The sequence below is a fragment of the Saimiri boliviensis genome, chromosome 6 (genome assembly GCF_048565385.1).
Source record: "Saimiri boliviensis isolate mSaiBol1 chromosome 6, mSaiBol1.pri, whole genome shotgun sequence".
NCBI lineage: Eukaryota > Metazoa > Chordata > Mammalia > Primates > Cebidae > Saimiri > Saimiri boliviensis.
Window position 1 is genome coordinate 17,181,632 of NC_133454.1, and position 23,935 is coordinate 17,205,566.

Genomic DNA, 23,935 nt, shown 5'->3' on the forward strand with positions numbered 1-23,935 from the left:
TCTACCTTTCCTTTCTCAGAATTTCCCCTATATCTGCATGATCAAATACTACCCTAACTTCATGCTTTAGCAAAGTGCTAAATCTTCCATGAGGTTTGCCCTAATTTCCACCATGCATATATTCTCTTCTTTTATAATGGTTTCTAAATAATTTACGCTACACTTTTATGGCACTTAAACTTTTTTAAACTTGCCTTTTTGTTATTTGTACTGAGTTACCATCCTTTCTATTAGACTCTCCTCAAAGGTAGAGGCAACATCTGCTGTATCCATTTGCCCAAAGTACTATCAAAAATTATAGCACATAGGAGATGCCTAATATATTTGTTGGATCAATGAATAAATAAATGAATGCAAGATTCAAAGGGCACTTTTAAAAACAATGTTTACGCACACAAAGACTATGAATTCTTTACCTTTTTGTCCTCAAAGACTAAAGAGAAGAGGATTTTTAGGAGAGGCTCTTTAAAGGAAAAAATAGAGGATCCTGATGAACAGGAGGTGGAAAAAGCCTCAGAAGACCCAGCAGCTGGGGTCTGGAATAATGATAAACATTTGCTTAACAATTTCGGAGAGTATTAACTCGGATTTTGGAAAATGACTTAAAAGACAACTTTTTATTTTCCTGTTGTTTCCTGAGAAATTCAGAACATTTACTAGTGAAGGAATATTTTCTGAAAGTGGTGGGCTGGCTGGTCGACAATGCATGGAGAAGAAGCATGTGGCTGGGGCAGATGGGAGACTATAAGGGCAGGAATGAAGGCAGAGGAGGGACTGTGGGTGTGAGCTGAACAGAACACCATGAATGAGAAAAAGAGAAGGTTGGTTGAACTGATATAAAAACAAACTGTCTAATGGCAATAGCCTTATGGTGTACACTCACAAAGTACTAAAGAAAAACAATTTCCCTGCAAATTAGGTAAAATTTACAAATTGGTAAAGATTTTGAAAGATCAGTTCTACTTTTCATTCCTTCAGTTCAAAATTGAAGGTAATAAAGGTAAGAGGAAAACTTCCCTGGTGTCAGTCTTTGAGACTTTAGCACTACAAGGTCATTAGAATGAACCAATCCACCATCATCAGGGTACAAATGCAGGAAAACTAGGTAACCCAAATCATGCTGCTCCTCCAAAAATAATACAGAGAAAATATTTCATGTATGTTATCACACTGTTTCCTACAATTTGTACCTTGTTTGGTCTTCCTTGGATTTTCTAGGTCAATTAAATGCATAATTTATTATGCCGTGAATTTCCCTCCTTTTGCCTCTTACGTCTTGAAATTCTTGAGTAAATATCACTATTGTTTGCTGTGAAACCAGTCCTTAGAATACAGATTCCTTTGGAACTTCCGAGTGCTCTGAGCATCACCTTCCAAGATTCCTTAGCCCCTAGCTCAGCAATCCTACAGAGATATTAGGGACGGGTGGAGCCTCACCTCCCTGTGTAGGTACTATCCTTGGTGAAGGAAATTGAGAATATGTCCCTAAATTCTTTTCATATTTTATTTCATGCTTATATGAGTCTTTTTTGCTGTCAAAGTGCACACGCATATTTCTTTGGAATTAACACATTCCAGCCTACTCTCATTTCTCAAGAACATTTAAAGACACGATTCTCCTTGTATTATCTATATAAATTTTATCTAGAATAAGGAATAAAAGTGACTTTTCTTCAATACATAGGCAACATAAAGTTCTTCTAATTACTCTTACATTTTAAGATACCTTCTGGCTTGTCTTTAGAGATAATCCCAGATATACAACTTATAGTATCATAAAGGCAGTAATATTCTGTGAGTAAAAAATATACCACATCTAGCTCTTAACTAAACTGAGAGGAGAGCTGGACATATTAAATGATACTGTGAGTATGCATGTATATAATTGTATTTCTCATACAGCAAAGTGCAGACATCTGTATAGGTACATATATGTGTGTGTATGACCTACTCCCTTCAATGTTACTACTTTTTTCACAAGCTACTTAAATTCTACCTCCGTGACCTGCCACCCAAATCTCCTGGTAGGAATATTTTTTCACATCTCCCATCTTCCTACTTCTTTCCCCCCACACACTTATGGTATGTGCCGTTTCACCAGACCCGTGTGAAGACAGGAGAACACTGATGGGATTGCTTTTCACAAGTGTGGGAATGAAAATTCTTCCCAATGAAAACATCTGTCTCTGTTCAAGTCATGCCCAGTTATCCCCCAAAAGAAATGTTCTGATTAACTTTTTTTTTAAGTCTTAAGATAGCAGTTTGTGTAGCAGATCTAATTAAGAAGTTTATGTAACAGATCTGCAGGGTTTTTTTTTTTTTTTTTTTTTTTTCCTTCTTCAACTGGGTTCTATGAGCTCAGTTTGAGTGTTACCAGCTTTCGCTATGCAACGGCCAAGTGCTTCTCGGGCTGAGAATTATCAGCTTTTGTGGGATACTATTGCTTCCTTAAAACAATGTGAACAAGCTATGCAACATGCATTCATTCCGGTAAGGAAAATTTTCTTTCATTTTCCTAGGGATTCTTTTATTTATTTTTCCTTTTTCTCCTGTTATATCTATAGAGAAATGTATGTATTCTGTGCATTTGACAATCATCTTTATTTTCTCTGTAGTTCTGGCTTAGGCTAAATGCATGGTTTTTCTCTGCATGAATTCCTAATTCTTAATATGTCCAAATATTAATCAGTGAGAAAGAATAAACAGTGGTCCATTCAAACTCATTCCACTGAAGACGGTAGTTTCTAATAGTGGTATGTACTAATGAAATGAAACAATATTGATATTTTGTATATTAATATTTGAAATAAACTGCAATGTTTATTTCCCCATTAGTTCCCCCAGAACTACTTGAATATCTTTTGCAGTTAGGTTTGATAAATATATATACATATATATATCTAGAAACCAAAATTCTTTTATTTACTCCAAGTAAAACCCACCAGCAAACTTGTCTTGAAAAGTACAATTGTTTATTTAACAAAGTAGTGATGCAATATTTAGATCTTTGTAAAAATGCGTGACAGAAGTCGTATATAGCTATATAAAGTGAGTTAGTGAATCAGTTTCATTGTGTTTTATTATGGAGAAATAATGTTTGTGCTTATAATTTATTTATCCAGAGGAATTAGGCTGACAACATTTGATAGGCTGAGATAAGATAAATAAAACTGGCAAGAAGAATATTAAATATTTGATCATTTTAATTAGATATACTTTGAAGAACTGAGATCACCAATGAGCTATGAGAGAAGATTCTTAAAAAATAATCTCTGCTAAAAATTATTTGATACCCTCTCGAGAAAAACATTATTTCTGACATAGAAACTCAAGAGCTATGCTTCTTTCAATAGTTGGAATAACTCTTCCTTGAAGTTCACGTTATTTTCAAATGACTCAAGTTAGATGTCATCATATTTTTCTCTGTAACTTGGAAATCACCTAAATGTCACAAACACTGTGTTTTATTTGAAGCTCTTCTAATTGAACCACTATATTTTACTTGGATCACAGTAAGTTGATCTTGACTAGTGAAGACATAAAGCTTATATAATTTTTATAGGAAGTCTAAAAAACTAATAGTGGGAACCCCTCTAAATCATATTGTTATAAGGGTTCTGCTTTGCATTAGAATCTAGAAAGTATAGTTTTCTCCTCCTATCTTTATGAAATTCTCTTCCTTTTTTAAAAAAAAATGTTGTTATCAAAGTGTGCTACTCTTTGTGAAGCTCAAGTATTTTCTCTTTCACAGAGACATTCCTGGCCAGGCAGGGTTATCTTCTCCCTTCTTGATACCTTGTATGCACCTCTGATTTATCACCTAACATTTTACCATTAAGTGTTTTCCTCTCAGTCTCTCTAAATATATTGCAACTTTTGGGGTAAATGTGAAAAGGGAAGTAAGTTGGAGGAAGAAACTCGCGTTTATTTGTTTGTGTTCTTGTCTTGTCTTGAACTCCTTAAATATAGAAGTGCATCTGTTCCCAGTGGCTAGCACAGTGCCTGGCACATAAAGAGTGCTTGGTGAGCATGTGAGGAATGACTACATCCACCAACAAGAGTGTCCAATTTCCAATTAATGCTCGATAGTTTTCTTTAATAGCTTTATCTTTACTGATCTTGTAAAATTATTTCTATTCAAGTCCATCTGGAGAAAACCCAGAAACCTTGACTGTAGCCTTGTGGTGGTGTAGTGGTAGGGGCAGGGATGTGTTAAGACATGGAATAGATCCCTGTGGGTACGGTTAACCTTGGATTCAATTACCGTCATTCATGGGCTACTCTTTCTCTCATTCCAGTGTATGTTTCCAGTTTCCCCTACTTCACACATTTATAAACTAATGCCCAAATTATCCTTCAGGTTTGCTTTATTTTTGACTGCTCTAAATCTTTTTCAGAACATATTGGGAATTTGTCAATATCTCAAGCGTCTTCTGAGTCTTTATTAAATATACGATTAAATATAATGTGTTTAAACTGACCCTCAATTTCTTTCTTTGTCAGCAGAAAAAAATACTCTTTATTTCTTGCTTTATGCCCTTTTTAACCCAATGATATCTATTTCATGTACACACATGTATTTACACTTGTACGCTTACATTTATGGTACTTATGACATTTTTACTAATGATACACATCATTGTCGACAGTATCTTAATCAATCCTAAAGTATATATATCCTATCACGCTGAGTCTATTATATTTAATAAATGATAAATATATGGCTTAAATAATTGCTCCTTTAAGATAAACCTTGTTCTCTTTTAAAGCAAATACTTGAAAATGAACAATGTATATAAAGTATAGACACATATTGATGTTGTTGATCTTAGGAGAACTGACCTGAAAAGGTCATAAGCAAGTAAATGCTCTTCTGTGCGTCTACTGTGAGTGTGGATTCCTAACACATCATTAGAATGCGGAGTCACCTAAATGGTCTGGATCATCTCACTCACACACAATAAGCTATGGATCACAACTGGTTTTTCATTCAGTGTAGTTCTGTGGACTAACAATAAACCTGACATAAAATGTCAAGTTATGATATAATCTGCCCCAGGGAACCTCCATATAAAATTCATATTTGTGAAAGAAACCTGAAAGCAGCTGATACCTGAATAGTGGTGCCCAAAACAGTCTTCAGAGAAGAAAGAAACCAAACTATGAAGTCCTTCAAAGTTTCAGGATTTGATTTCACGTATTAGATCCTGCCCTAGAGGGTTAAGATGGAAATAAAATCTGGAATCTCAAGGAAGTTCGTCTGCTGGATTCAAGAGCCCCAACTGCAAAACAGCAACACAGAACTTTTCTTATATTTCAGCATAAGTGTCTGGCAAGTGTAAGCTCCTAAATATTTATTCAATGCATGAATTATAAAAAGTTCTCATGAAGTATTTTAAATTGGTTCCATCATGGGGGCCTGAAGGCATTCTTCTAGGAAGTCCGTGTCTTTGGGTATCAGGCAAATTAAAGGCTTTGGAATTTTATTCAAATGAGTAGATATGCTTATAAAAACAGTCTCATAATTAGTAGTTTTTTTCATGGAGACTTGCCTGTGTTTTTATTCACTTGTTAATTCAATCAGTTCACTTGCATTTTTTGAAGCCCCTAACATAAGCCCCCAACTATTCTAGACAGGATAAGCACCCAAAAGTATACTTAAAACTTCTGTGTGACACGATCACTTTGTAAGAGAGACAGTGTTACCCCTTGACCAAATGGTGTCCTACTATCTCTTGCTGCAATGTACAAATTTGATTTTCCTTATACTGCTAGTAATCATATCTGGATTTGATAAAAAACATTCACCCTGGAATCAGTGGATCCTAAATACAATTCTTATGCCCATCTTGCTGCTAGACTTGGGGCTTCATTCAATCAAAAAGCAGTTGCAATATTATTCATTCATTCATTCATTCATTCATTTATTCATCTAAGAAAAACTTATCCTGACCCTAATGTGAAGGTTATGCATCTTACTAAGCATTGAGCGAGAGATAAACATGTATAAATCAGGAGAACTCCTGATTGGAATTCTGCCTCCAGGAATTTTCAAATGGATTTGCAAATCGCTGTAATACCATATGCAAAGTGTAGAGTACCCTAAGTATCTGTGAATTACCACAAGAATTTAGAGAAGGGGCAAGTTTCATGGAAGGATATCTAAGCTAGGTTAGAAGGTTAAACAGAATTTTGACATTCAGTAATGATGGAAGAAGAGGACATTCCCAATGGAGGGAACAGAAAAGGTAGTGTTAATTGTATAAACACAGTCCATTTTTTCATGTGTTCATCCAGTCAACCAATGCTTATTAAATACTTTTTATGTGTCAGAAATTGTTATATGCCTGGAACATCTAATAATAAATAGAACATGGAGCATTTACATTCTAGTCGTGGGGACAGACATTAAATAAACAGTTGCACATATATCTCTATTACATACTTGAATACTGTCCTATGAAAGTTTTTTATAGTGTTTCTTAGAATTGCAATTCTATATTGCACATATACATACACAGATACACATCAATTATCAGAAAGTATAGCAACAGTAGATATTTTTCAAAGTCACTACAAACAAAACAAAAGAAATAAAACAATCTCCCAAGTATGCTGTAGTCTCAAAATACAGTTTGTTTATCCAGCAAACAATTAACACATCTTGCTTGCCACATCCTGGGCTACGTACTGGCAGTTTAAAAAGTAATAGCTGAGGCCGGGTGCAATGGCTCAGGCCTGTTAATCCCAGCACTTTGGGAGGCTGAGGCAAGCGGACCACAAGGTCAGGAGTTCAAGAGCAGCTTGGTCAATATGGTGAAACCCTGTCTCTACTAATAATACAAAAACTAGCTGGGCATGGTGTCGTGCACCTGTAGTCCCAGCTACTCGGGAGACTGAGGTAGAAGAATCACTTGAACCTGGGAGGTGAAGGTTTCAGTGAGCCAAGATCGTGCTACTGTACTCCAACCTGGGTGACAGAGGGAGACTTCGTCTCAAAAAAAAAAAAAAAAAAAGATGAAAAAAGTTAAGATTTACTGAGCACCCATTTTATGCCATGCACTGTTCCACGCATTTTACATGTGTTATCTCACCGAATTCTGTCAACAGTGTCTGATGTAGGTACTACCATCTTCATTTTACAAAGCTTTAAAAAGAGATAACATAGCTTTCTCACAGTCACATAGTTAATAAGTGGAATGATTAGACCTTGAACTCAATGATCCAACCTGAGAGCCCATTTTCTTAACCATTTCACTAGGGTAAGAAAAAACACTGAAACAGAGATAGCTGCATTGCAGTATGATGAGGAGCAGCATTAAAAAGATATATATACAAACCATGGTACATGCAGCAAGGAAAGAGTGATCCATCTGCTTGGAATGGAAAGGAAAGATAAGGATGGCTGGAAAAAGGAGAAAAGTCTCAAGTCAGCTTTAAAATGGGGGTTTACAAGATGAGGGAGGTGAGAGGTTAAAACAGCTGGAACAAAGGCACTAAGGCATGAAAGCACTATGAAATGAGGATATGTTGCTAACTTTGTCCAACTTGCAATCTAGCACTTTAAGCATTAGAGAAGAAGCAAGGTCAGAACAACCAGGATGAGAGTTGGGCCATATTTAGGGTCAGGAATTAGACAGGTAAATCATAATAACTACACTAAGTAATTCAGGCCCTCTAAAAAGGAGCTGGAGCCTCAGAAAAGAATCTGAGGTTCAGAAAGAGATGGTTTTCAGAAACCTGGCTTCATTATCCCTGCTACATGCGTGCTGACCTACAGGCTGACAGCGGTGCCCAGCACTGAGGGTATAGACATGGAGAGGCAGAGAACATTTGTACACAGATTTAAAAGACTGAAACAAATGTAGAAAAGGAAAAGGAGATGAGAAATGATGTGGTCTCAAAAGAAAGACACTGAGAGAAGGGCTGGAAAGGACTAAGACAGGCTGGACTGTGACTTTTTGGGTCACCTAAACTCCCAGTTCTTAGTTCCAGTCTATCAGGCAGCCTGCAGCCCTTTTGGCTTGACAAGTTCTGTATTTTGCTTAAGCCAAAGCAAGTAGCTTTCTATTCCCACAGCCACAGAACTTTAAGATAGGGGCCAGTTAGTGACTAGTGATATGGGGATAGGATACGGCGCCACAAGAAGCGGGACAGAGTTGAAAAGAAGCTAAACAGATCAGCTGAGGACACTGGTCTTCAAACTGAGCTTTTATCCTTCAGGACTTAACTCTCATCCCCTTCCACAAGCCTTCCCTTACACCTAGTCACTGGAAGGCATGCTTTCTCCTTCTTGCTTCAACCCTGATCAACACCCCCTGAGAAAAAAATAAGAGTAGGGAAACTTCTTACCAACTGCTTTCATCTATATTTTTGTATGCAATCATTACAATGCCAATATAAAATAACCCACTGCTGTTATCTACCTTTTAGAGGATCAGTGGGGTTAAGTACCATGTGGCCAGTAAGACCAGGAGTGAACTTAGGCCTTCTAACCATAATCCCATCTGCCTTTCTTCATGCCTATAATGGGACTTTGTCCCTATTTTTCTCATGCATTTTTTTCTGCTTTGTAGTATAAGCATTTGGAAGTTTTCTTTCCACATTACACTATGAATTCCTTGCAGGATAAGACTATATGCTTCTCCTCTTCCTGCTTTCTGCAGTGCCAACTATAGTGTCTTAAATATTATGTTTGCTGAGTAAATCTGTATAGATGGAATGATGAGTACTTAAAAAGAGAGAACTTAAGCAACAATGAAATGTTAATGAGGAAATGATCCTTCTTGCCTGAAATACATTTTTAAATTCTGCCTGCTGAGCTCCAGCATCACTTCCACCATTTCTGCCTCGCTGATCCCTGGATGTGTAGTTTGAACCATCACATGTTGAGGTCAGTTCTAAATAGGATTTGTTCAGTGATGACTTTCAGTCCCAGTTCATGGTGTTCCAAGTGTGTTTTCTCCTTTCTGGATTCTAAATATTGCTTGACTCATCATCCTCAATCATGTGGGATTCATTTCTCTATTTCATTCCTCTTAACCTCGCTTTGCATTTCTGTTTAGTACTACCCCAATTTTTAGTCCATTTCATTCTGAAGAATATGAACAAGGCTATTAATGGAATTTCTATTAGTATAGGAATAAAGATGACACTTAATCTATGGAGATGTTCAACTTAAGGCAGAGGGGGGAACTAAACCAGAAGCGACCTGAATAATTACAACAGCTTGGGACTGCAAGAACATTTGCAGATTGCTGGTAAAGTGGAATGAAATTGTCACTTTTGGTTTTTAACCGAAAAGCAAGAGCTTGCTATCTTTATATTTTCCTAACTTACGAAGTTTGCATTTTCTTTGACTACTGGTCTTGTGATGCCTGTGCATACGTATCTGGAGGCCACGAAAAGGTAACCCCAGGTGCAGGATGCCTGCTTTGTAGTCCAGTATTGCTCAAAAGAAAATGTTTTGATGACTCATTAAAATGGAGTATTAGCACTGATAAATGTTATTATACAACAGAGTAAAGCTCACATTCTGCCACTTCCGCTTTCCATACACATCCCAGAAATTGCAAAAATAGAATCCCAAGCTTATTTGTTACAGAACAGAAAAACAGTTGTTCAGAGTTAATAACGGCAGTCTTCTTCCTTGGAGCCAACAGCAATTTAAAAACATATACACATTGAAACCTGAAAACCTTTAATGAGCTAATATTAGATACGTTATACTTTTTGAAGTTTCATTTAGATATTTTTATTTAGCAAGAATATGCTTAAGAAGAATTGGATTTCTCATTTTCATCATGTAGAGATGAAAATAATTATACCAATGGTTTTACTCTTGCTGCTGCTTCTAAGACTGCCTCTATTACTACCTATCTTCTCATATTAATTTATCTTGTTACAATTTTCAAAGTAGTATAAACTGGATTACTTCTCGTTACAACTTTTGCAATTAGGTAAGACAAGTCTTATTACTTCATAGTATTTATATGAAAATTAAAGTTTAGATAGTCAAAATGGCCAGAATAAAAAATGATTAAAAAGTAAAACATAATGTAATGAGAGTAGAATCTTAGTTCATTTTTTATTCTGAGTCAAAGTTTCAGCTACTTGAAGGAACCTTGTTCCACCATTTGCTATCGTGGGTAAATTACTCAAATTCTCTGAGCTTCAGTTTCATCCAATGTAATATTAGACGATATGTAACTTTTTAGCATTGTTTGAAGTTTAATGAGATAATGTGAATTAAACTCTTAACACAATGCCTAACCCAATAATGTGCCCAGGAAAGGTTGTCATTATTGTTGCTGCAAATTTTCAAATGTTATCCCAAATATATACATATACAAATTGCATATTGTCTTCATATATGACCACATTTGCTTCTTGAAGAACCACATGATATTGACTAAATAATAATTTTTAACATCTATACATGAATAGAGAGTTTCAGAGATTAAATTAATCAGCTAAGATCACTGTAGAAGTGAGGAGAAGGGTCTTAAATACCAGTCAGATAATCCAAGTTCTAAACTCTTTTACTACTATTTTTATGATATTCAAAATTAGGCTAGTATTAGAATCAGGAATCATATATTTCTTGTTATAGTGGTATATAACCTTAGAAATGATTTGGAGAGTTAAATGACTCGACTAAGTTCTACAGGACCACAGCCAGTCCTAGGAGCCTCATCTGCTAAATCCAAGTGCAGGACTGGAAGGTGCTCATCGTATAACATGGAGCATAAGATACAAATGTTCTTATCCAGTAAGAGTGGGCGAGGAGGAGTCATGAGATGGTTGCAAATATTTTCAGAAGGAAGTTATCATCTTCTTTCCAGTTGGTTAGAAAAAACCTTTATAAAACAAGCGAAGGTTCCAGAATACCTTTTTCCATTGCAATTCCAATGGAAAAAGGAGTCTGAGAGCCTAGAAGAGAGACAACCCCAGCCTGGGAATCATCATTTCACTCTCCAACTTGTGACAGAATCCCCATGTATCAGAAATCAACCTGCTCCCTGTCCACCTTCTCTTTCTTTCCTTCTTTTCTCTTGCTGTTTCCCTCTTTCCCCTCTAGCCCACAGCAAAAAATAATATTCCTCCTCCTTTATGTTAAACACCCAGTTGTAGCATTATGCCAGGCCTAGTAGGAGGTAAATAGAACAAGAAGTATCCTTGCTTTATAGAATAATTGAAAGTAAGAAAGCCACCGGAAAACTGAGAAAGCACGAGTCACATAGACACTGGCACTGTGGGAAGCTAGAACAGCTGTGGGGCTAGGAACTGGTTGGCATTTTAGATCCAGAAATTTGTAGGCTCTTGGCTTGTAGAACAAAGACTTCATTGCTTAGTTGATAACAATATACAAACACATCTGCAGAATATATTCTTTGGCATCAGCAAATGCCAGCAGTATTTAGGAAACCTCTATTTTTCTAGTCCCCATTCACTTCTTTTTTTTTCTCTATTATTTTTCTCTATGTTTTTCCTCATTGGAAATGATTCTAAATTGAACATTAATTTTGAAGAAAAATGGGTTGAGGGGAGATTCTTAGACTCATAGATGTTATCAGAATTTAAAATAAGGGAAAATGAAACTAAAATATTCTCTACCCTATTCTTCTCTTAATGTGCGCCCAAACGCCGTTGTTTAGAAACAAGTCTTGGAACATCTTCCAGATCCACCATAAACATGAGCACATTACTGATTACTAGTGGATAACAGTAAACTAACTCATACTTCATCTCTGTCTCTCTCCCTAACATTTCCTCTCACACAAAAGAACCATTCTAGATATAAAATATTTTGAGACTTTTTCTATAGCTCCATCTGTTATATTTCAAATCTTATTGGATGATCTAGTATCAAATTATGGCTAGGAGAAGGAAAATGAAAGCAGAGGGATTTTTTTTCTGGAGTTACAGATTATAGAAAATGAAGAAAGGCAAGGATGGAAGAAAGAGCTTGGTAATAATTCTCAGCATTACTTTAAATCTGTTTTACTTTGTATGTAGAAGAGAACTCCTTGCTGCTGATTACATGGTTCTTAGGCTAGAAAATTAACCTGTTTACAAGAAAAACAAAATATGAACTATAAACATAGAGCAGGAGGACCATATATAGATTTTTGAGGTGTCTTGTCTAAGGCATACAGGACCTTATCCTTCAGCCAAGTAATTAGAAACCAGTTTATATCATTATTCTCTGTTGAATTTAACTTTTGCCTTTTATTTCTGCATGCTTTTTCTTAATGTCCTGTCTTCTAGCTTTCTACGTCTGAGTGGTAAAAAACAGAGATCATTTCCCAGAAGGAAGGGTCATACAGCATCCCTGCTTTCTTTACAGTATTTCCTAGTGGGATGAACTTTACAAGAAGTAAAATCAGATACTTGATGAGAAATGGACTCTTCGACACCATTTCACTCTCTGTTCTTTAAAAATAAAAATAAATGGGGAGACTCAGTAAATTGCTGAATTACTGAACTTACTGGGCCTAAAACTAAGATCTCCTGACTCCTTAGTTCTACCATCTTTATACTAGGATCATAATTTCTTGGCTGGAGTGTGGTTATTTCCAGGGAGATAGAGTGCCTGATTTTTTTTTATATAGCCATGCAGGAACCACCTGGGTTGTCAGATTGATTCCATTATGAATGACTCAAAACATTCTGTTTCTATTAAAAATAGGAATAATACACAGCCATAAAAAGGAATGAATTGAAACCATTTGCAGTGACCTGGATGAGACTTGAGATTATTATTTTAAGTGAAGTTACTCAGCAATGGAAAACCAAACATCGTATGTTCTCACTGATTGTAGGAGCTAAGCTATGAGGACATAAAGGCATAAGAATGATGCAATGGACTTTGGGCACTTGGGGAGAAGAGTGGGAGGGGTCAGAAGACTACAAATAGGGTTCAGTGTGTACGGCTCGGGTGATGGATGCACCAGGATCTCACAAATCACCACTGAAGAACTTACTCAAGTGAGCAAATGCTACCTGTACCCCCGTGACTTATGAAAAAAAGATGATTATGGAGTAAATGATGAAAATTCTATTCATTTTTAATATAGGACACAAAGCTTCGAATAAATGTCGAGTTTTGAGTCAGTCTTTGGGGATATATTTTCACATTTTATCTGGAAAGTTTGAGAAATGCTGTAGACACCATTTTGCTTTTTCATGATTTGGGGGTTTTTCTGAGACAGAGTCTTGCTGTGTTGCCCAGGCTGGAATGCAGTGGTGCCATCTTGGCTCACTGCAACATCCACCTCCCAGGTTCAAGCAATTATCCTGCCTCAGCCTCCTGAGTAGCTGAAACTACAGGCTCATCCTACTATGCCCGGCTAAGGTTTTGTATTTTTTTTTAATAGAGATGGGATTTCACTGTGTTTTGAGTTGTTTGTTTTTTTCCCCATATCCCATGCTTCCTCCTACCTGTCTAACTTCTCCTGAAATGTACGGTGGAATAATAAGTTAGAGCAAGTAACACTGCCAGCAGCTACCATCTTTGTTCCACACAGGGTAGTGGTAAGACAAGAATACGGATTTTGAGTCAAGAGGAGTGAACTTTGGCTCCATCTGGTTATTAGTCTAGGGGTCTTGCGTAAGTTGTGTTACAGGTCCATGCCTCACTTCCCTTATCTACAAGATAAACATAATTGGAATATATACTTTATAGGGTTGCAATAAGGACAAGGGAAGAGTGGGTACAAAGTACCAGTGTATAATTAGCATAGAGGAGTCTTTCTGCTTATAATTTTCCTTCACTTTTCATGCTCTGCAGTGAATACCATGGTCTGAAGTTCATGACAGGCTCCAGATGCTCACACAGAGACACCATAAAGCAGTGCGGTACAAGAGTTTGCCACCAGAGGGCAGCATGCTGTTACCCCTTACTACCCATTTTATCTAATTCTGTCACCTCCAGAGTTTCTCATGAATTGTTAACTCCTGTTGCTGTGACTTTAGTCCAATAGGTCTAAAAGTCAATTAACAATCGCCATCCGAGTGCTTGAGTGTGTGTTGTATGCCCAGCACTATTAGGAGTGTAGGTGGAGTGGCTGGTGACAAAACAGAGATGAGGGCACTGACCTCAAAATGATTACAGTTTCTGCAAGGAGATATGAAGCCCACACCTGAACCAATGAGCTATCAAGATGTATCAAAATAGAAAGAAGCATGAGTGTTTAAAATTTAGGGCATAGGATGTACAGATTGAGTCCTGGAGTGATAGCGGGGAAAGTTTCATGGAGCAACTGGAACTTTAGCTCGTCCTTGCAGGATGGACAGAATTTGGTTAGTTAAGATTGAGCACTGCAACTGATTTAGGATGTGGGAAAAGGAAGAAATGGAAGCAAAGACGTTGTGTTGGGCACGAACAAGGTATGTGCTTGGAGTAGTAATAATGATCGTTGCCTGGTGGAAGGAAAATAGAGAAGGAGGATGGAAACTACATAGCAGTAATTCAGTGATCCCCCTGTTGTGTAAAAAACCATGGCCAATGTGCTACAGAAGAAATAAGCCCTACCTTAACCTAAAGAACCAGGTTATTGACAGCTTGCTCCGGATTCTGGTACCTAAATCTGGATAATACAACTGTACTGCTAAGATTATAGCTCTTTGGTAGCTTAGCAACAAGCAGCAGATGATATCCACATGGATCCTTCCAGGAATAGCACCACATGGAGTGAATCAGTGAATTAAGTAGGTATGGTTATTATGGCATGGGGCGCACTGACTAAACCACGTTTGAGATTTCAGCTAATGACTCCATTTTTTTGTGGGATCTTCAGAAATCATTTGCATAAATAAAGCAGTTAGATTTGTAAAAGCTTGGTGTGAGTCAGTGGGATTTGAGGCATTATGGCCTAATGATGAAAAGCAAAGGGCTTAGAGTCAGAATACCTGGATTTGAATTTCAGTTTTGCTTCCTTCTAGCCCTCTGACATTTTGAGAAATTCAGAGAATCACTCTGTGCCTCTGGTTACTTATCTATAGAAAAGGGAAAATTCCAGCAATCCTTCCCAGGTTCTGTAAGAAGTAAAAAATAAAACACAAGGAAAAAACTTATCATATTTGCTTGGCACACAGTAGGTGGTTGGTTAATCAATGTTAGTTCCCTTCCGTCTCCCTATAGAAATTAAATGATTAAATGTGTGTGATACATTTCATACAGCATGACATTGGTGGTTGATATGCAAATTGAGTTTCAGTGTTGATCTGTAGTTCTAGTTTTAGTGAGTAATTTATTTTAGCCTTTTATACTAAGTGTAAGCAGGTATGTGGCGAGTGTGCAGGTTGGAGATCTGAAGGATCTTCATACTAACAGTTCAAGCAATCTCCGTTTCTTGATCCAAATAGCATTGATTCCAGAAAAAAAAAAAAAAAAAAAAAAAAAAAAAACTTGTAAAGTGAAGAAAACTGTCTTTGGTTCCCTGGTCTCTACTTTCTGTGCTTCATTCTCCAACCTGCCCCATTTTTTCTGCACTAGGGAAAAAGGGAAGACCAACTCAGCCTAACTGAGGTCTTTAGGATATTCATAGGCTATTCACTCATTTCCTGCAAAATGTTTTACTACTCTGTATTTCAAAGAAGGATCAAACAGAGATGGCAACACTTCAGTCCAAGGAGACAAAATACTAACAGGGAGTTTTCAAGGACAAATAAGACAAAATTTGTTGACTAGAACAGGCTTCTATGAACTTAACAAATCTTCATAGGGTGCAGAAGCAAATATATTGCAGTAGTTAGGATTTACCCACTTTGGAGCCAGGCTACCATGTCTGACTCTTGGTCCTGCTATTACCAACTGGATGACCTTGGGCAAGTTACTTAATTTTAGTTTTCTTATCTGAAAGTGAGGGTAATATTATTTTTATGATTAAGAGTTCAGGCAAGCAGAGTCAAATTGAATTCTAGAAAAATCGTGAATCTTCCATCCTGTTATCTTCTTTTCTGAGCTAGGATGGTGGTAAGCTAGGCAGGTAACCATCCAGGCATTTTATTAAATGCTAAGGGAAGGGACCACAGTCTTAGCTTCCTCCAAAGTTGCTTCCTTAGACATCCTGCCATAGTCTGCAGGATGAACTAGCCAAGCCCTCAGGTATTCACATAGTTTATTCACCACTGTTCTTGCCTCAAGAAGACCAGTGGTCTTACGTCTCTGTAGAGTAGGGACAAAGCAGGTGACAGGCCAGAGCCACTGAATCATATTAGTAGTGATGACTTGGAGCTGGGCTGGTTTGAACTGCACCCACCTCATTGTCTTGTAGGGAGGGGACACAAAAAGGAGAAGAAAATCCAGGAAAGCAAAAAATAATCTCAGTAATAAGTATAATAACCTAATAACTATGTTTTTCTTTTTTTGAGACAGAGTCTCCCCAAGCTGGAGTGCAGTGGCACTATCTCATATCACTGCCACCTCCGCCTCTGGGGATTCCAGTGATTCTCCTGCCCCAGCCTCCTAAGCAGCTGGGATTCAGGCATCTACCACCATCCCCAGCTAATTTTTGTATCTTTAGTAGAGACAGGGTTTCACCATGTTGGCCAGGCTGGTCTCAAACTCCTGACCTCAGGTGATCTTCCCAGTTTGGCCTCCCAAAGCACTGAGATTACAGGTATGATCCACCGTGCCTGGCCTACACATGCATTCTTTATTCAGCTAAATTCTTGAGGAATAGGTTAACTGGAAAATAGTACTGTCCCATTTTTTACGTAGGGGTTTGCAAGACATTAAGGGACCCAGAAACTTCTGATAATTGGGGAATTGAATCTGAGTCAGAATGGTGAGAAATTTCTCTTCTTACTGTCAAAGAGAAACTAGCAACTTTTCAGGCAGAAAATAGTTGCATTTTCAGTCTGGTCACCTGGAAAAACTCAGGCAAAGAAATCGGATGTTAGAGTTACCATTATGGACTCCGGCGTTAGAAATACATGGGTTTAAAAACTGCTGTGGCACCTCTTAGATTTGTGACCTTAGGCAAGTGACTTGGTCAGTTGGGATCTTCTTTTCTTCCTTTCTTCTCTCCTTCATTTCTTCCCTTCCTTCCTTCTTTCTTTTAATGGGAACAGTAACGTTTTCCTTAGAATATTGTAAAAATTAAATGCATTCATATATCTTAAAGTTCTCTTCACATTCCTGCAATGAAATAATCATCTTATATATACTTGATATTTTATTATTGTTATCCTCAGTTTTGATACTATGTAATTGTGAAATCTGAGTTACGCATAGTCTTTGTCTTCATTTCCCTATTTATAGAATGTAAGGGTGGATTTAAATGTTTCTTAAGATCTCGGCTTTAAAATTCTATGATTCTAGATATTTTTGTTCTTCCTCTTTTGTTCTTGCTCTCTCTCATATAACTATCAATATGTCTTTAATCAGCCAGTTATCAATTTATTGGGGACTCACTCAAAGGATGCCTGAATCAGTCAGCCTGGTTAAGCTGGGGCCACTGGCCTTTTCCTAGGCACGCCTCCTGCAAGCATCTTCTCATGACACACTGGGCCTCAGCAACAGCACCAGAGGAAGAAAGGGAAGGTTCTTGGGCCAGCCAGGATCAAAGCACATTAAATAAATTTAGATTTGAACTGACTTTGTAACTTGTTGATCCACAGTAAAAATGGGAATTCGGCCAGGTGAGGTGGCTCACACCTCTAATCCCAGCACTTTGGGAGGCCAAGGCAGGTGGATCACTTGAGTCTAGAAGTGCGAGACCAGCCTGGGCAACATAGCAAAACCCTGACTCTGTAAAAAATACAAAAATTAGCCAGGCATGGTGGTACATGCCTGCATTATCAGCTACTTGGAAGTCTGCAGTGGGAGGATGGCTTGAGCTTGGGAGGCAGAGATTGTAGTAAGCCAAGATGGCACCACTGTACTCCAGCCTGGGTGACAAAGTAAGACCCTGTCTCAAAATTTAAAAGTTAGAATCTAGAGGTAACTAGTGAAATCTGATTTCATTCTAAGGGGCAGTAGAACATGGCCCTGGAGCCACACTGCTCATGTTTGAAGATTTACCAGCTATTTAGCAGCTGTGTCACTATGAGAAAGTTACTTAACCTCTGTTGCCTCACCTCTACTTGACAGTAACAGCGCTTGTCTCATAGCATTGTGTGAAAATTTCATACATTAATTTACGTAAGGTATTATATGCTACATAAGTGCATACTCTTATTTAAATCTGTCCCATTATTAATGTATCAGGAGATTTAGGTGTTGCTGGGTCATAATACTACAAACCTTCAGGTAGTGATAATTATAGTTTCCAAGTAGGAGCAGAGCCCTCTAGTTGTTGACAGGACCCTGCTCCTATTTGCAGATTCAAATAGGAGCAGGGTCCTGTCAACAACTAGAGATGTGGGACTCCAGCCTAAAAGGTTGTGGAAAAGAAGGAGAGGGAAGGCAGGGTTTCAGTTCCAGTGGAGAACTAAAATGTGATTCAGGAAATGAAGGCAGAAGTCCTTCCCCTAACCACACCACATTTTTCTTTCCAGAGTAAGCTGACGTAATAGAGGGTTATGGGAAAAATCTAATACACAAAAACAGTTATCCTGGGTTCAACACTCAGTATATCTCATCTAGTACTTAATGTTAGATGTCTTACTTCAAAACTGATGGGATGTGTGGGGAGTAACCCCAATATTCTACCTCCCTAGCCAGGATTAGGTTATGGTTTGATTGGGGTTCATCCTGATGGCAATCTTCTGTGTGAATTGTGAAGCAAAAAGTCTGCTAGCATGCTGTCTTGGAGCTGCCAGTCTAAAGCAGCTAATATTTACCTTGAGGTCTGGGCTCTCCAACTCTCATAATGAAATCACACCACACACACATGCACACACACACACACACACACACACACACACACATTACACACATACAGGACTCATTTTGAAACATCTGGTGGCTTCTGTTTTGTTCCAAAATGTCACATTATACCATACATAAAAGTCATTTACAGGGCCTATATCGCTCTAAATAGACAAAAAAATCTTGCCCACTCAGTAATCCTGCCCTATGAGGCTGAGAAGTCAAAGGTATCCAAAAGCAGCTCATATGTTATTCTTGCCATATTTTACCACCTATTTAACTTGGAATAATGACCGTCACCTGCCTTCCATTTTCATGTCCCAGGTCAGTTGAAATCCCTGCATAGTTCCCAGTACTATGAGTCTTATTGTTCAGTTCTTGCTTATCTAGTTCTCTCCTCTTCTACCTTACTTCTTAAAAGTCCATCGACCTTCCCACCGATTACCTTACACTCTCAGAGCTAAGCTTCATGAGAGTATTTCTTGGCTGACTAGCTACTGTACATTTCCTGCCAATACCTTGCTTGAGGAGGCTTCCTTACTTTAGTTGGCTTCATGACCACTTGCCCACATGTCAGAAGTATTTCCCAGATCTGACACTTAACACATGGCAAGAGGTAACCACATTAGTTAGAATCAATGAACTCCTTTGAAAAGTTGCATTCATTTTGTCAAATTCCTTTTTATTTAGAGTCTCTTGGAAGGAAGCAAAAAAAGCATATCTGTTACTAGTATACACAAAATTGTTGTAATGTGAACATTTGTATATCACATGAAGCCCAAGGGCAGGAAGGTGGCTGACATTTATTAATAACTTATCTAGTAGTTTAAATTGTATCTGTATTCCCTCTGCTTGCTTCTTGCTTCTCACGTCTCTAATTAGCAGTGCTGAAAACTGGCTTTCTCTGCAAGGAAGAGAATGTCATCTAAAAGGCAAACAAACATAAAAGGCTTCATTGGTTTACTCAAGAAAGAGTTTTATTTATTTTTTTTATTTTTCTTCATCCCTTATAGTTTCAAAAATCTTGCTTAGATGTATATGAAGTTTCTGATCAAAGGAATATTTTGTTTCAGATTTTTCATAAATCTCTTTCAAGTTAATGGCAATAAGCATATTAAAGAAGGACACTAGAATCTACTGAGTCACCAGTTTGATTTAGGGGTACAATTAAAGAGGATATCCAAAATGAGGAGAGTGTATGGCTGGATGCAGTGGCTCATGCCTGTAATCCTAGAGCTTTGGGGGCCAAGGTGAGTGGGTCACGTGAGGTCAGGAGTTTGAGACCAGCCTGGCCAACATGGCAAAACCTCATCTCTATTAAAAATACAAAAATTAGCCAGGCATGATGGCAAGCATCTTTAATCCCAGCTATTTGGGAAGCTGAGGCAGGAGAATTGCTTGAACCTGGAAGGCGAAGGTTGCAGTAAGCCAAGATTGCACCACTGCACTCCTCTAGCCGGGGCAACAGAGTGAGACTCCATCTCAAAAAAAAAAAAAAAAAAAAAAAAAAAGAAGGTATATATGGCAGGGAAGTGTGAAGTGTGAAGTGGAGAAAAGACTTGGTGGAAACTATCAAAGTAACTGTATAGTTGGTTTTTAAGACTCAGAAACCAAACTAAAACTAGTTATAGCCTCTCTTGACTGCAAAAGTGAGCAAAGAATCAGGAGCCAGGATGAGCTAACATATGGTTTGGAATTATCAACTGGCGTGAAGAGCACACTCATGGGCCATGCTTGGAATTCAACTACACTCTGTGTAGTCTAGGGTAGGCTATGACGGTCCTGGAGCAGAGCAGTGGGAGAGTCTTCAGAGAGCCTGGTGTAGCAGCACGGTGGGATAGTGCATTATTCATCTCCTGTCATTCACACCAGGAAGTTGCTAATGTCAGATGTATGTGATGTATGTGTATTTTCACACAATCTTGTTTGTTCATGCATTTTTAATGACTTTTAGAGAGGTGGGTATTAACTGTGGCTTCTGGATCCTTTTGGCACCTAGAAGGAATAATAAGCTTTCCATATAGCATAGATTCCACATAACATAGATCTTGTCTTCAAGGTCTTGCCATCTACTTCAAGTGGAGTCCATCCACAGACTCCACATCCTACAGTTATGAAATCATTAATTATTATAAAAGCTGAATTTACTAAACTAATATGACTAAATGGTGAAAGAAAGTGGGTCAGGCCAGGCGCGGTGGCTCATGCCTGTAATCCCAGCACTTTGGGAGGAGGCCGAGGTGGGTGGGTCACAAGGTCAGGAGATAGAGATCATCCTGGCCAATGTGGTGAAACTCCATCTCTACTAAATACAAAAAATTAGCCGGGCATGGTGGTGCGCACCTGTGGTCCCAGCTACTCAGGAGGCTGAGGCAGGGGAATCACTTGAACCCAGCAGGCGGAGGTTGCAGTGAGCTGAGATCACACCACTGCACTCAAGCCTGGTGACACAGGAAGATTCCATCTCAAAAAAATAAAAGAAAGAAAATGATACTGGATACTGGATAGTAGTCATAGTCTTGTTGATAACATGAGATCTGGGGGTTTGGGTTATCCTAGAGTGTTTTACAAAGCTCACAAAGATACATTACTTTTTTTTATATCCACTTCTGTACTTTATCACTATATTTAGTCAATAATTTCTAAATATTTCTCAAAATTTATTAAGCTCCTTCTGTATATCCAAGTGCTGTGGAGAATTCTAGAAAAGCATACAATCCTTGTCAATTTTCAGACATACAGTCTTTTTGGAAAGACCAAATTTACATTAAAAAATGAAAAATAGCAACATAAACATACAAAAGTTTTGAATGGCATTGCACAGGAAATAGGCCTATGTGTAAAATTTATTCCCATAACACATTATTATAATCTATAAGAAGAAAAACCAAAGATGGGGTAACAGCCCCAAATCAAATTAATACACATTTATTGATTAAAGCTATACTAGACAATAGGGAGAAATATAAAAATTGCATGTAAAACTCAAAAAGTTTTCAGTCTAGTCTTAGATATGAGACATACTTTTGTAAGTCATGGAAACCAAGCAGAAAGCATAGGAGAAATGTCATCAAAATTAAAAACCTTTTAAAAATATATAATAAAGCTTCACCAGCCTGTGCTCAGCATCTAACTTGCAATATCCTTAGGCATCTTTTGCCTCCAGAGTGGTCTTTGCTTTACCTAGTTCTTCTATGATACTTTAGTATAGGGCTCATATATCACCGCAAGACTCTTGTGATAAAACAACCTAGAATAGATCCTGGATTTATGAAACAGCTTAGTAGGGAAAAATGAATTTTGAGGTCAGAAAAAATAATATTCAAATGACAAATCTCATTTTTGCTGAGCCTCATTTTTCTCATATATATAGAAATAGTGATAATAATGCCTCATCAGTATGATTTTTGTGAAGATTAAGTGAGGTACATATGCTTAGGTATATATTTAATAAATGGTAATACATACTTAATAGTTGGTAAGTATTGTTATTGCCTTTGTCATGATCTGTTTTTGCCTTTGTCATGATCTGTCATACTTAATAGTTGGTAAGTATTGTTATTGCTTTTGTCATGATCTGTTTTAGAACCACAATCTAATCACATGATCTGTTTTTGAACCACAATGTAATAAGGCCTCTTATGAGTGTAATTGTAGCCACTAACATCGCATTGAAATCTCTGCAGTGTAAATAGTTTACAAACAATCCCATAATATACCTTCATAGTAGTCTATCGTAACAGACACTTGCTACTAATAATATTTAACATTTATTCTGAAATTTACAGTTTACAAAGTACATTCAACTATATCATCTCATTTGATCTTCAGCCTTTTTGGAAAGTTGTTACTACTATTCCCATTCCACAGGGAAGGAAAATTAGTCAGAGAGGGTTAGAGAATCTGCCCTAAGATCTCACCACTAGGAAATCACTAAGCCCCCAGTCATACAATCAGAGGTTGCTAAACCAACCTTGAGCCTGTGGCTTCTGACTGCAAACCTCATACCTTTTTCTGTTCCTCACATGCCTCTTCTTTTTTCTTTTCTTTTCTTTTTTTTTTTTTTTTTTTTTTGACGAGATCCAGTGAAAACTGTCTTTTTCCAGAGTTTTTATTTACCCACAAGATGCATTCTCATTAAGCATTATGAAAATATTACGACTAACTAGTTGATCCATTATGTAGATACGTATGCCAAAGTTACGTTTACCATGCCCAGAGTTTTTGGTAAAGACATAAAATTGTGTTTTGTAAAACCTGCTGGATTGCTATTTGTTTTATCATTTAATTAGGATTCCACAGAACAGATTGACATTAAAACGCTGTTAACTCTGTTAACTCCAAAGGGCATAGCTAATGAAATATCCCCAAATTTAAGCACTTTCCAAAACCACCGTATCGTACAAAACAGCTCTCTGTTAATCAAGATGAAAGTATTTCCTTTATCTAAATGAAATCTGTAATTTGGAACGAAGATTAAAGATTCTTTGGGGGATAAAGTTGCTGTGAAAATTCTAGAAACTAAAAAATAAAGATAGCTCTACTCAGTATTCATGAAGTTAGATTGGTGATGCAAATAGAGATGGCAATCTCTTTTTTCTAATAACTTGGCTTGTAGCACTGCTGTATCAGCTTTACACAGATTCCTGCTCAACATTTAAGAGAATTACTGCAAATTGTACAATCTTTTTAAAAAATAAAGTTGAACATGTCCAGTATGTTTTTGGTCATGTTTGACTGTCAATGTTCTAAGGATGTCTAAGGTATATGATTAGAGGTGCATAAATAATAAAGAAAATATGTGATACAGTATGCATAATGTATAAACATACATGTTGATAAGTGAAGCCTTTTGGTATTGAGTACAGTATAGCTTATAGCATACTCTCAAAAAGCAGTTTGAAGAGAATAACTATGAATATTGGTTTAGGTTTAATTTTGCTTCATTGAGAGATAAATTTCCTTAGCAAAGTCATTTCATAAAGAAATGATACAGGTGGACATGGCTCACGCCTGTAATCCCAGTACTTTGGGAGGCCAAGGAGGGCTGATCACAAGTTCAGGAGATCAAGACCATTCTGGCCAACATGGTGAAACCCTGTCTCTGCTAAAAAT

The 23,935-nt window shown here is 37.5% G+C and overlaps 1 protein-coding gene across 20 annotated transcripts in view; it reads left to right on the forward strand.

Annotated features, from left to right (window-relative positions):
* Positions 1–23,935, forward strand: part of DLG2 (discs large MAGUK scaffold protein 2) — a 2,103,224-nt gene that overhangs the window by 1,288,836 nt on the left and 790,453 nt on the right. The window contains exon 1 of one of the 20 annotated variants that reach the window (XM_074400266.1): positions 1,644–2,490. The exons of 18 other annotated variants lie outside the window; for them this stretch is intronic. In XM_074400266.1, coding sequence (XP_074256367.1) covers positions 2,386–2,490 — 105 coding nt within the window. In that variant the 5' untranslated portion in view covers positions 1,644–2,385. Of the gene's footprint in view, positions 1–1,643; positions 2,491–23,935 lie in introns of those variants that run through there. One more of the 20 variants, XM_003935055.4, reaches the window with a different exon arrangement.